We start from the raw sequence: 13,640 nt of genomic DNA, 5'->3' as shown, positions 1-13,640 counted from the left end.
GAGGTTAGGAGGTTTTATTTCCTTGAGTAATTATAGGGTATAGTGGGACAGGTTCTTTTCAGTCTGATTTAAATGCTTAAAAACAATATTATTATCACTCAAAGATGCAAATAGGTACCTGTGTACCTTGGACAATCTGGACTACGAATGTTCTTTAATTACAGATAACTTATTAATTTACTTTCAATACCAAGGATAGCCATTAACTTCCTTTATCATGTGTTCAACACATTGCAGAAAAATCTGTAATACATAGTTTTAGCTTATTATTTTTTGTGCATTCTGAAGTAAGTCAGTTCAGCTCCTTGGTGTGAAAATCTTGTCTGCAGAAAATGACCACTATTCTGCCGGTTGTTATTTTTCCTCCACATGAGGAAAGATGGGTATTAGAAATGTCAAGGGTGTTATTTAGTGATACAGTTATGTTTATCTTACCTGTTGAGTGTGGGGTAGCCCTTTGATTCCTTACCCCTGGGAAGGCACTGACCACCCTCTACTCCGTGATCAGAGATCCATCTCCTCTTTGTTCTGACTTGCACAGGGGATTGGGAGAGGCTGTGGAGGAGGGGGAACCTGTTCCCAGGTGTTTGCTGGGGGCTGATGCAGCTGCCTCCACAGCTGTAGAGGTACACCCCTGCCCCATGGCTGAAGGAGCTCCTCAGCTGATGGGCCACACCAGGCATCTCTGCAAGGAAGCTTGTCCCACAGTGCTTGTGGTGACTCTACTTTTCACCTTGTGCATGCTTGCACTAGTGATTTTAAAACTGCTGACACAAATTGGTGGGAAAATTGTCATCTAGTAAATCTCCTTTTCTGTATATTAAAAGGTTATATGATAGGAGCGTAGTCTGAAGTATATCAGTAAACTTCATTCGCTGCGTTAGCAAGGCAGTTCTATAAGATCACCTGAAGTATACATCAATATGTGATTAAGATCTGTATTGTAAATTACAGTTTCTTGTTTGGAATCAAATCACAGTTAGACTTCATCAGTTCTCAGCTTGCTTTTAGTGAAAGGGATTTCACTACTGGTTTAGTGGAGGTGTTTTTAGCAAGACAAATGAGAATTAATTATTTGTAGATGTGGATGTAGAAATCCAGAGAAGTATTTTCTTGAAATACTAATTCTGAGAAAGGAAACAGAGAGGGAGTAGAAAATTATATACCTTGAAGAAAGATATGACGGAGAAGAGTGATGTATTTGCCAGTATGGAAAGGAAATACTGAAGACATTGACTTGCAACTGCTTTTATTCCTTTATTGTGAAGCAGATTAACAAAAGCAAATGTAGTGGTAGCTCTTCTATCTGTTTTGGCACGTGGGATTAAGAAAAAAAGAGTAGTGCAGACACGCAAAATTCCTGACTACACCTGGCAGGATATTGCAGGGCTTGGCTGTTGGGTGCAAAGTTCTTGGAGTTTCCTAGAAAGGAATTTACCACAGTAATCCAAAATATGAATGCAGCTACCAGCTCAGCAGAATGTGTGCTTAAAAGTAAATAGGAAGGCTTTTTTTTTTCTTTTTGAAGACTTGCATCTGTTTTGAGATATCCCAAATATGCTATTTGTAGGTTTGTTTTGTTTTGCTATTTGTAAAATTGTACAAGAGTTTTATGTTGTGTAAGTTAAATCACTGTATGCTATTCACCATACTCTCAACTCGAGTTCTGTGACTCCTGTGATACCTGGGAGCCATAGAGAATGTTGCATTCAGACACACAGTGAAGTTATCCTACTTAGCTGTAGAAATTCTTTTTCACAAGGCCATTACTTTTAAGGCTTTGTGCTCTCGTGGATTTAGCTGGTATGTGCCATGCCCTTCTGCTGGAGGCCACCATTCCTACAAAAAAGTGACAACTCTTCCCATGTTTCAGCTACTATATGTCAGTCTGACATGTTAATTTACACCATGAGGTAAAGGTGTAATTTGTGCTGCTAATGTCAACAGACAATGGCAGTGGCAGAGTTGAGGGAGGTGGCCCTTATAGGAAGAGGTGATTTTTGGAAGAGTGGGGGCAGAAAACAGTTAAATGAGATCTTAAAGCATAGTAGAACAATGGCCACATCATATCAGACAAAGTGTCTATCCAGACAGTTACCTGATGGCTGACAAGGAGGAGTAATAGATGTCTGGTAAAGATATTACATAATGATACTGCTGCTTCCAGCCTCCAACTGATTGTGATTCAAGGACTTCTTAAGCTCCAGGCAATATTATTTGTTATTTATGGAGCAATCCTCGACTGACTTCTCTTTTGCAACCTTGTTGTTCTTTGAATCTACACAAATTCTGGAAGTCCCTTCCATCCAATACTAACTCAGGTTCAGAAACCTCCTTAAGTCTTTTTTTACTTTTTTTTTTTTTTTCCCTTGGAAGAGACACGAATAGTCATTTCCATTCTCAGTGCTACTCTGACTGTATGGATCTGTGTCATATATCCTCTCTCTTAGTCATCCATCTCCAGGATGAAGAATCCTATGGGGGCTGGAACAGCTAAGAGGTGCTGATGTCACAGCTGTTTCCTCAGTGAATGCGCTTTGGAGCTCTTAGCTTAATTATCTTTTTAAAGCAAACTCATTTAACTTGGCTCGCACAAATGCAAGGCAACTCTAAAGGAATGTGGGTGTGCAGTTACAGTAATCAGCTTCTCAGGCATCATTGCTTTCTTTGTGGCTGATGCCCAATTGAAAACTGCAGAGACAGTCCTTCAAGTACAGCAGAATAAGGGATGGAATATCATTTACTGAAATTTGAGTTGAACTGAAAATAAATTATAAGACCTTGAGAGCTTCACCTGAGAAGGAAACTGAGATAAGTATAAAATACCAGGATGAAGAATAAAGAAATTCATATACTGCTACAGAAGAGAGCATGTTATGCTACTGATTAATGTTTTAAATATAATTTAAACATGAGAATCCACTGGTTATTAAGTGATTGTATCAATACACTCAGGAGTTTCCTGGAGTATTTATGCTTATGTCTGTTGACCAAAGCTAAATATGAGATCTGATTCTTCTCCCCTCTGCCTGTTATGTTCTGTACTGTTGTATATGCTTATAATCTATTTATGAAAGCTTTTCTAATTTAGTAAGAAGAAATAGATAGCTAATATCACCTTCCTGATCTTGAATAGTTTGCAGGTCAGAATTCTGTTTCATCAGTGACTCAAGGTAGTGCCAGAACTGGACTTCACTTCTCTGAAGTGTGTTACCATTACATAGAAAATTTTTCTGCACTGAAGTCCTAAGCTGTAGCTGTTATGGATGGGATTCTAGAGACTGCAGTTATCTGTATATACTGCTTCTTCTCGTTGTCAGCATGAGAAGTAGTTTAATTTTTTTTTCCTGTTTTCAGTTTTGTTGTTTGTTTTTTTTTCTCTACCATCTTTTTCAGGTTCCAAGGTGAATACTGCAATAAGGTTAGTTTCACATGGAAGCTGTTGACTGAAACAGAGCTATTTATTTGCTTAAAAGTGGGCTTGTACTCAGATGCATTGCTGAGCTGAGGGAGACCAAAGTGTTCTGTAAACTAACCCTCACAATGTCCCTCTGAGACTGGTAACCACTTCTTTCTCCTCACGTTACAGACTGGTGGCCCAAATAAACTGTTACTCATGCAGCAAGCGTGAATGCAAGTTTCCACTTTTGATCTCTTATTCAAGTTATTAAATCTTTCATTTCTGAAGAGGAGAGGAACAGTAAAAGTATTTCATTCACATTGCCTGTTTCAGCACACATGCCATATTTCCTAGTGTGCTCTTTTGAATCCTCTGTGTTTAAGTTATTGGTTGATTCTCTTGTATGGTTTTGAATAATTTCCTTCAGCAGAACATGCTATTGTTTTAACAATGAATGAAACAGAGAATAGACTTTCAAAATTTGTGAGTTATAAGGAATAACTGTGTCAAGAAGAAACACAGGGGGAAAAATTGAAGCCCCTGGAAGTGAAGTGACAGGCATGATTTTAGATAGACAGACCACAATTCGATGCTGTGGATTCTAGCTTATGTTTTTTTGTTTTGGTGGGCAAGATCTGAAGAAGTTACAAATGTATTAGAAAAGACTGAAAATATTAATAGCAGTGTATTGAGGTCAGTTAAGAACACTTGAATGCTTGCTGGAGAGTGTTTGGTGTTTAGGAATTGGAAAAGACCAACATGTCCCTGCAGTTTTTGCAGTAAGACACATCTCTGCAGAACTATGAAAATCCCTAAATTTTGTACATGAACTTTCTGAAAAGACAGGTATTACATCTTCTGCATCAAATGCTTTCCTGACAGTTACACAAGTGAAACCACGTGATTGCTGCAGAGCTATTCGGCACAAAATGTGGGTGAAGAGCAAAAAACACATTTGTCATTGGAGAGGGGAACCATTCATTTTTCTTGAACAAAGACCTCTCTACCAAATGCCTTCAGAAGAGTCTAGTAACTAAATTAATGGCTCTCCTATATGCTGTAAGCTATGAACCCAAAAGTGGTTTTGCTTGATGTGCTGTAATTTCATACTTGTTCCCACAGGCAAATTCATATTCCACAGGCTACAAATTACCTGCCTCCTTCCCTTGGGCAGCAATCTTTTCACCATCCTCTCTCCCCCACTGCCTCAGCATCCTTTAATCCATATATAGTAGCTAAATTGTTTTGCCTATCACCTAAACACATGTAATTAAAATTTCACTACTTGTATATATGTCTGAAATTTACTGCTCACCCAGAGAGGCTTTAGTACTCAAAAGATTCTGTTAGACCAGCTGATGAAGATTACTGCTATCTACAGACTTTATCTTATACTGTAAATATTACATAAATATGCATGCTTCAACTTCTGTCTCTTGTCTGTGGTACTTTGGAAAGACTTGTTTCAGGAAATGTGGTCCTCAGCTTGAGTAGTTGCCAGTGGCTGAGTATCTTGCAATTTTGTGCATTTTCTCTGTGCCAAAAAAATCGGTAAAAATTAATAGTTGCTACACAGGAAACTCAGAAAACCTGGTGCAATATAACTTATTTTGGACAAGAGTTTTATCATTCTTACCATGTTTGTATCTGTGTTTCTCACTGACTGTTGCCTTTTGTCCTCTAATTTTCTTCCGTAACTGCTGGGCAACGGAGAAAACTCAGTGGTAGCATGTAGTAAGCAGCATATGTGACAGAAGTTGTCTATAGTCTTTACACTTGCAGTCAGCTGGGATTTTTCAGGCTGTTACAAACATTGTCGTGATTTCCAACAATTACTTAACTGTGTGCATGATCTTTTCAACTTTTGCGCATGCAAATGGGAAAGTAGAGTTTTACAAACATGCTGTCTGCTATCATAGTGAATAGATGTAATTTCAAAAGAAGGCAGTGGAAGAAAATGTGGAACCAGATAGGAAAGCATATGGACACCCCATGTGTCTACTGGGAACCATTCGTTTTCTTAAGGATGAGGTTAAAATGTGTTGAACTGGGGACTTCTGAGGCACTTGAAACATCTCCGTTATAGTTGATAAGCTTGGATGCTTGTGAAGGTGTGTATGTCAGACTTCAGAAGTTTGCTTTACAACACTTACTGTTCAGTAATTGCAACTACTTAGGTGATTTTTAATACTGACTTCTTGTCCTTTCCCTTTCTCTTGGGTTTCTCACTCACCTTTGATCTTGCACCAGACAGGTGCCTGTGCCAGGAAAGCAGCAGTAACTGATGTGGTGCCATATTGCATGGGGAAATATTTTTCTTGATGTGTGTGGTTTTCCCTTACTTTTCCCCAGTCTTCTCCTTAGTGGCGATTATATACTTTGAGATTAAACAGTGTGCTAATAGGTCAGCACTACAGCTGGTGATGTTTGATAGCCCAGAGCAACAGAAGTGGGGTTTCTTCTTGTTTCTCTTTTGTTTTGAGACCTGTGAACTATGCATCCTTAAAATATGCATTAAGGGAATCATTACTTTCTTTACACTGTATGGAAGAAAGCATACTTGTTTACAAAGTTTTGAGAAGGTGCAAGGGTGAGGAATGTTAGTGCATTTGACATGTTTTATTACACTAAGTATTTGACAGCAGGGAAGTGAAATATCTTGGTATATTTCTCACATTTTGGGTGGTGTCAGATGATGTTTTGGATTACCTCGTGAAAGAATCCGATTCCTTTCCAGGAAACCAACCACAAACCAAGTGGCAGATAAGCATGCCGCTTACCTCTGAGCTCATGCTCACCTCTCAGGAGGTTCAGATGTTATCCCTTGGTTGTACAGTGCATATGTTTCTAGTTTCTGCCAGTCTGGAACAATGTGGGCTTGTATGAATGTGTAGTAGCGGCACAAGTTGAAAGTGAAGGAGTGCGTGAGGAGACTGGAGATGTTGCAGCCTGTTCAGTGGCTTGTTGCTGTCGGCTTGCTGGGGCTTGCTGTCCATACAGCTCAGAAGCTCTGTTGATAGAGCTAGACTTGCAGGTAATCACTATTTTTACTTAGATGTTGTGCAAAATAAACTTTTTTTGTTGTTGTTATTTTTGTGGTGAGTATGAGAAGTACATGCTTGCTTGCTTAGATTGTGCAAAGGGGTGCATGTGCAGAAATCTTGATTGTATGGGGTCCTCAGTACAGGAAAGACATGGAGCTGTTGAAGAGGGTCCAAGGAAGGCCACAAAAATGATCAGGGGGCTGGAAGAGCTCTGCTGTGAGGACAGGCTGAGCGACTTGGGGTTGTTCAGCCTGGAGAAGAGAAGGCTCTGGGGAGACCTTGTTGTGGCCTCTTGGTACTTGAAAGGGACCTGTAAGAAAGAGGGGGACAGACTCCTTAGCAGGGCCTGTTACAATAGGACAAGGGGTAATGGTTTTAAACTAAAGGAGGGGGTGAGGGTCAGGCTAGACATGAGGAGGAAATGTTTCAGAATGAGGATGGTGAAACACTGGCACAGGTTGCCCAGAGAGGTAGCAAATGTCCCATCCCTGAAGACATTCAAGGCCAGGCTGGGCGCGGCTCTGAGCAACCTGATCGAGTTGAAGATGTCCCTGCTCATTGTAGGGGGGTTGGACTATATGACCCTTCCAACCCAAACTATTCTGTGGTTCTACTCTTGCAAGAGAGTGACAGGTGAATAAAGTAGCCTTCCAGCAGATGGGTGGCAACAGGTACATAGTGGGCTGAACCTGTGCGTTGGAAGCTTCCCTGGTACTGGTGAGCTAGAAGCATGTGCTTATGTGTGGCCCTGCCCAAAAGCCGTGGTGCATAATGGATTTGAAAATATTGCGTAATACGCTGTAGAAGGCTGAAGGACAAGAAGTTTGGGAATACTGAGATAGCAGCCTGCCTAAATTACATGGCAAATAACAGATTTGTATGGACTGAATTGTATACCTCAGATATGATAATCGCTTGTATATTGTGCAAGAACATGACTTACTGACACCACTCTGAAGCAAGCTGCAAAGTAAAATACTGCATCACTTGCTATACTACAGTACCATTGTAAAAGCTGGGGTGTTCTTGTCTAGGACTGCACCATCAGGAGGAGATGCCCCGATCATGAGCTTCTTTAGGAGACCTCCTACTTCTGTTTGGTTTAGGAGATCCTGGTGATAGGAGCCAGTCCTTTTTGATGTTTTTAATTGCAAAAGGTCTCTTGAGGACTTTGATCTCAACATTTTTTGTTCCACAGAGTGCAAATAAAGAAGTCAATCATTTGAATCGAAATATTGATGTGTCTTAGTTTTAGAGAAAAGTCAGTAGCTGCTTTACAGGATAGAAAAGATCCTTCTTTCAGCTACAGAATTTCAAATAACACAGGAAGAGGGAAGGAAGTGTTGAAATTATTACCCTGTTACAATGGAAAACTATATAGTAAATCTTTTGATTGTGCAAAGTGTCTCCTTAGGGTTTTGTTTAATAATTTTTATTTTGTAATGGCTAAGACAGGGATTCCGCAGCTGCTTTTCCACCTGTCCTTGGAGTGACCTGTATTTGCACTTGAGGGGTATAGTTGGAAAACTTTTACAGTTTGCAAAATGAGTCTTTGCAAACAAGGTGGAATGCTTTGTACAAAACAATCTGCTTGCAGTATCACACAAGTGTTTTCAGTGTCTGTTGTAATGAATTATATTTTTCTTTAAAGGGCTAGCAGTACCTTAAGAGGCCTTATTAGGCAAAACTGTGGTAAAATTACTGCTAAAGTTAGGTTTTTCGTAACCCTTCTGCATTCAGCTGATACAGCTGAGCAGTTAACTAACTCCTTAACTCTTTGTACCATGTTACAATGAACACTCTGTAGTCCTTTTGTCAGCGTGATAGATAAATGCCACATCTGAAGACTTTTTAACCAACTTTGAGTTGGGAGTCCAAACCATAAAGAAAAACCCAAACACACTCATGCACACAACAAAACCCCCCAAACCTCAGTGCTGGATAGATTTATTTAAATTTTTAGTAAAAAATATATTTCAGGATTTGTTTCAGCTTGACATAAATACTGCTTTTGAACTAGGTGAGAAGCTCCTTCTCTACTCAGCTTTTAACACCACTTCTGAAATGTAAGAATGATTGAGTTTCCACTGCTGAAAGATGGTGAGTTGAGTGTAAAAGCACATGTGGTGAGAGCAAGCTGTTCCACAATGCTCATAACACATTGGGTAGTTAATTTTGAGAGCTGAGGATTAGGTTTGGGAAATAGTGTCTCAAAGAACAGAAAGGAGAATGGTGAAAATCAATTTACTACAACAAACAGGTGCAAGAAACACTGCTGGAGGACTTGGCATAATTTTTGCACTCTAGGATGGCTACTCCAGTTAATGTTTCAGTGCCTTTGTTGTCACGGTGCGTGTATCTGAAGATGCATTGTTTCCCATTAAGGGGTAGTCCAGCTTGTTCAATAATAACAACTCTTTTGCCTAGAAACAGTGAAGTATCAGATTTTGCAGCATGTAAAACAAAAGGCTTCTTTGGTACTTCTCAGAATAAGATTACAATTGTCATGTTTCTCCTTACCAGTGTGCCTGGTACTTCAGAATATAGTTCAGACTTCCCTTTGTTAATGGAAAAGAAAGAGGATCTTTATGCTCTTCCTTTATTGGTAGTTTTTATTTTCATAATTCATTTTGCTATTTAATACACATGACTTATGCTTAAATCTCCTTCAGGATTTAGTTTAGAAAGTTAGGTTTCAGTTAACTGGAACTTGAGCAGCCTTCTCAAAAAAATCCCATCCCTAGGAAATGTTAATTAAAAAAAAATCGTGCCAGCTTTGTGAGTACTCCATGCAATGCAACACAGTTGACCAGAAAGCCTGAGAAAATGGTTAAATTGAGTTTTGCATCTCTTAAAGCAAACCAGAAAAATATGGTAGGTTAGAATGGCTGGTGAGGATGAGCTAGGCAGTGCTGGTTTTGGTAGGCTTTCCTCCCTGGTTGCTTCAGAAAAAGATGGAAACAATACTAGTGACTGAAATAAAAGTAGCACTCACTTCTAGCGTGGTTATAGGTACAGCGATCTGGAGGAGTCATGTTGCTTCCAGGTTTTGAGTCCAAACTCAAACCTCTCAGCAATGAGAAAAAACCACTGGGTTTGCTGAATGAGATGCAGATGACTTTCTTACAGGATCATTCCTGATGTACCTTTACTAGCACTGAATCCTGCAGTGAGTAGAATGAGAACCTGTGGGCTCTATATGCTTCAGCTAATTAAAAGCCTTGACTAAGTTGCATTGGTGTGAATATAAATAAAATTGTGTATTTTGTGTATTAAATACTTTCTACTGCTTCCATTGTGGAAAGAAGGCTTGTTTCTTTCAGCTTCTTTTCTGTAAGGGAAAACAATTAGGAGTTTGTTCAACTTTTGTGTGCAGCAGAAATACATTTAGGCATTCTTAGCATAACTGTGGGGAAGCGGGGGTTGCTAGCTTTCTCGTTGTTCGGCTTGCTCCTTAATCACATAAGTAAACTGTGAAAATGCTGTGTGAAAAATACCTGATGGAAATACAAAGAAATGGCCTGTGCTGTACTGTCTTCCAGATGCTTTTAAATTTTGTTCAAGTTATATGTACTATTGTTTCAAGCTGTTACACCATGGCAAATGACCAGTAGCAACTGAGTGACTGATTCTTCATAAAAAGCCACAGTTTCCATGGCTGTTCTTAAAGCACGTGGCTTTAAATTGTCTTTTTTTGTTGTTTTGTTTGGTTGCTGCTTTTTTTTTTGTTTTCCTTTATATATTGTACTCTGTATTCTGAAAACCTGTCCTTTATTTTTCCCCGTGTGTGTTCCAGTGACTTTATAACATGCAAGACACTGATGCCAGGGGGAGCTCCCCTGCTTTCCTCCGTCCTCAAAACGGGAACAGTCACAGGTCTTCGGGGTACATCCCAGGGAGGATCGCCCCTCTCCGTCCCCCACCGCCTTTGCAGAGCCATGCTACAGCCGAATTTACCTCTGCGAGACAAGAAGCCCGGACAAGACTCCCGTCCTTACCAGTGGATCAGCCCCGCCGCCAAGCAGAAGCCAACAGGCATAAAAATACTCTCATTTGCTTTGCCATTTCTAGCCTTTCACTTTTTGTTGCACTGGGGATTTCTTTGGGAATAGCTTCAAAATATGCTCCAGATGGTAAGTGCTTTTTGCCAACAAGATCATCCTATCAGTTAATAGTCCCTATGAACATAATTCAATGATTCAGCATCAGGATTAGTGTTAAAAGTTAAGTGCAAAAATAGGGTGCTTACTGCAATTTTAACATGGAGGGAAGCAGTGTTTAGGGGCTGAGATCAGATCCTTTTTCTGGTATCAGTGTTATTTTTATATGTTTCTACAGTGAATGTTTTTATTTACTTACATGAAGCAAAAATGTGGCAGTAAATAGAGACTTGGTGAGCGGGAAAGAAGCATGAATATTGTGCAAGTGTTATTATTTTTGTTTGCAGAATAAGCTATCTGATAATGTTCACAAATTTTAGACAAAATGGTATCCTGTCTGTTTAAGCAGTAATTAAAGAACATAGTAAAAGAATGCTAAAGTGAAAACATTTTAAAATCTGTGGGAATTTATATGCACAGTATGTGTTTGCTTTGTTTATACACAGACTAGGCAGGGACCTTTTTGATCTTTTAGTCCTCATTATTTTTTAGCTCATTTTAGAAAAGTGGGCAACTTTTATGGAGTTTGGAAAACCTTGCAAATGTGTCAGTGCTTATAAAGCATTAACAGGTGATATGATTAGCTGCTGATCATTAAGTATGTGTCTCTCTGGCCAAATACTGCTGGAAGTTACTATGAGATGCAGTTGCTAAAGGTTGGTGGTATTTGGAGCATGGGTTCTTTTGTTTTCTGTGTATTTTTGTTTGTTTTTGTTTGGTTTGCTTAGTTTTGTCTTTTTTTTTTTTTAAAGGCAGAAGTTGGGTTTCTAAGAGCTAAACAAGGTTTTTAATTGAAACTGTTGGCTGTTGTAACGCAAACAGACTTACACTCCTCAGTGGCTTTTGGCATAATAACTCAAAAGGTTCAGTTTTCCAAAGTCAATACAACACAGGCTGAACAAATTAAATAATCAATGGGAGATTTCAGGTGACAGTACAAAAGGAACGCACACATCTAACCAGAACGCTCTTGGTGGTGGCTTGCAAAGATCTCTTCTTGGGTGAAGTTACTGAGTGTTCCTAATAATTATGAAGGAAAACAAACAAAAAAAAAAAACACCTGAGGAAGTAGTAAATGGAAAGTTACTGCTACATTGTGAACCAGGTCAACAGTAAGAGGGTTATAGCCAAATTCAAGAGAAGGCTGAAGGGTGATTTAGCAGTTGACTCTGAGAAGGACATTTCGGAGGCAAAAGCCTTTCTGCTTTGATATCAAGACTTGAACTTTCAATTAACTAGAAGTTGTAGATTTTTCTCATCATTTTAGTAGAGGTGGGGTGTTATTGTGTGCTATGGGATACTTAAAATAATAATCCTTTTATGCTCTAAAAGCTGATAATGTGGAGATGGCTTACCTATTTCAAAAATGTTAGTGGTTTTGGAATGGTTTTGGTTCAGCCACAGTAGCTCATTTCAGAGGCATTGAGTTGTGCTGGTTTTTTTGCACTGAATGCATGGTCAGCATGTGGTTGATGGATCACCAGAGATATTGAGGATGTTGTAGGAAGAGTTGCTTGGTTTTAGTAGATGCTCGTGGTGGTTGTTTTTGGTTTTGTTTTTTTGTTGTTGGTTGTTGTTGTTGTTGTTGGGTTTTTTTTGTCTACGATAATGGCTTACATAAGAGCTAAGGAGTAACCCAAGGTCATGACTGCTTTCCTTCCATGTCCCACTGCTTCTTGATGGAATTCCAGGCCAGTTTTCAGCACTAATTATTGCATTGTGTCTTTCTGAAGTTTCCTGGCATTATCTTTTAAAAAAAAGAAACAAGATGCACCCATAGAATCCCTTGCAAACCCTGGCACAAGAGAAACTCCTCCAGGCACCAAGGAAAGTATGGCTGAAACTTTCATCTTGCAAGAACTCCACAAAAGTTTCCCAAGAGGTTGAAATGTTAATAAGCTCAGCTCCAAGCTAGCAGATGCTGTGCTGCAGCCAACACCACCAGTGCCAGCTAGGTGTGTTCTTCTTAAGGGCTAATTGGAAATCCATATTGTTGGGACTTTTAATGGCTGTTTAAAAGGCAGTGAAGGGAATGTGAGACTTGGTAGTAATTGCGTGTAAATCCTAAACCTCCGGCATACCTTCCCAAAGGGAAAATGATACTTGTCTGCTTTTCTCTTCCTGCCTGTCAGCTGGTTTCTTCCCCCTTGCCCTTGCTTTTATCTTCCTGTCATCATCTTTTTTTTTTTTTTTTTTCTTTTTTTTTTTTTTAAGGAGTCCTGAACACTGGAGATCAGGGAGAGCACTGGAAATGCAATTTCCTTCCCCATTTCCAGTGGCTTGTGCTGCAGGGTCAGGATGACAAGCTGGGGAGGTTTTCAGGAAAAGCTCTCGGCTGGAGCTCGCCCATGGTAAACAGGATCCTCAGAAAGTTTGGCTGCCAAGCTGTGATAAACCTCTGCTGAGCATAATATAACACTGATAACTTTTTCCCAGAGGCCTTAGAAACTCCAGACTTGGTGGCTAAGCAGGTAGAAAGCAACTATTTAACTACATCTTGAGAACTGTTTCCTGTCTTTTCTGCCAAATTTCATGTCCTTGTTCCAGTACATGGAAGATTCTAGAATTTGTTTTTTTGTTTGGCAGGGTATTCCTTTGTGTGCTGTTTTTTTTAGGTTTTGGTTTTGTGTTGTTTTTTCTTTTTCCCTTCATCCACCATTTGCAAAAATTTACTTCCTCCCCCCCAACTCTATTAGAAGCAATTAAACCTTGAGGAGAGCTGACCCATTTTTACAAAAATCCTCTAAAGCAGAGGCTTAACTTAGAACATTTTCAAGATGAGTGGTTGGATTTGGCAAGGCCATAACTACCTTTCTGGTTTATGTTTCTGTTTTCATTTAATGTTAACTGTAGAGGCAGTGACTGTGGTCTGTAAAATCTAATCAGTAATTTTGGAGGTAACATATGGTGAAGTACTAAATATTTGATGTTTCTGTGCATCCCACTGCAGTTGCTAAGGGAGAATTTCAAAATACTTTTCTGAGCACATCTGATCTCCTTGCCAAAAAGTTGATCCACTGTGCTTCAGAGTCATAG

General features: G+C 39.5%; 1 protein-coding gene across 7 annotated transcripts in view; it reads left to right on the top strand.

Annotated features, from left to right (window-relative positions):
• Positions 1-13,640, top strand: part of CEMIP2 (cell migration inducing hyaluronidase 2) — a 57,425-nt gene that overhangs the window by 8,223 nt on the left and 35,562 nt on the right. For all 7 annotated transcript variants that reach the window (XM_065045979.1, XM_065045980.1, XM_065045984.1 and 4 more), the window contains exon 2: positions 10,241-10,577. In XM_065045979.1, coding sequence (XP_064902051.1) covers positions 10,253-10,577 — 325 coding nt within the window. In that variant the 5' untranslated portion in view covers positions 10,241-10,252. The remainder of the gene's footprint in view (positions 1-10,240; positions 10,578-13,640) is intronic.

This window comes from Columba livia, chromosome Z (genome assembly GCF_036013475.1).
Source record: "Columba livia isolate bColLiv1 breed racing homer chromosome Z, bColLiv1.pat.W.v2, whole genome shotgun sequence".
NCBI lineage: Eukaryota > Metazoa > Chordata > Aves > Columbiformes > Columbidae > Columba > Columba livia.
The sequence above is the reverse complement of the archived record's forward strand: the minus strand, read 5'-3'. Positions and strand labels throughout refer to the sequence as shown.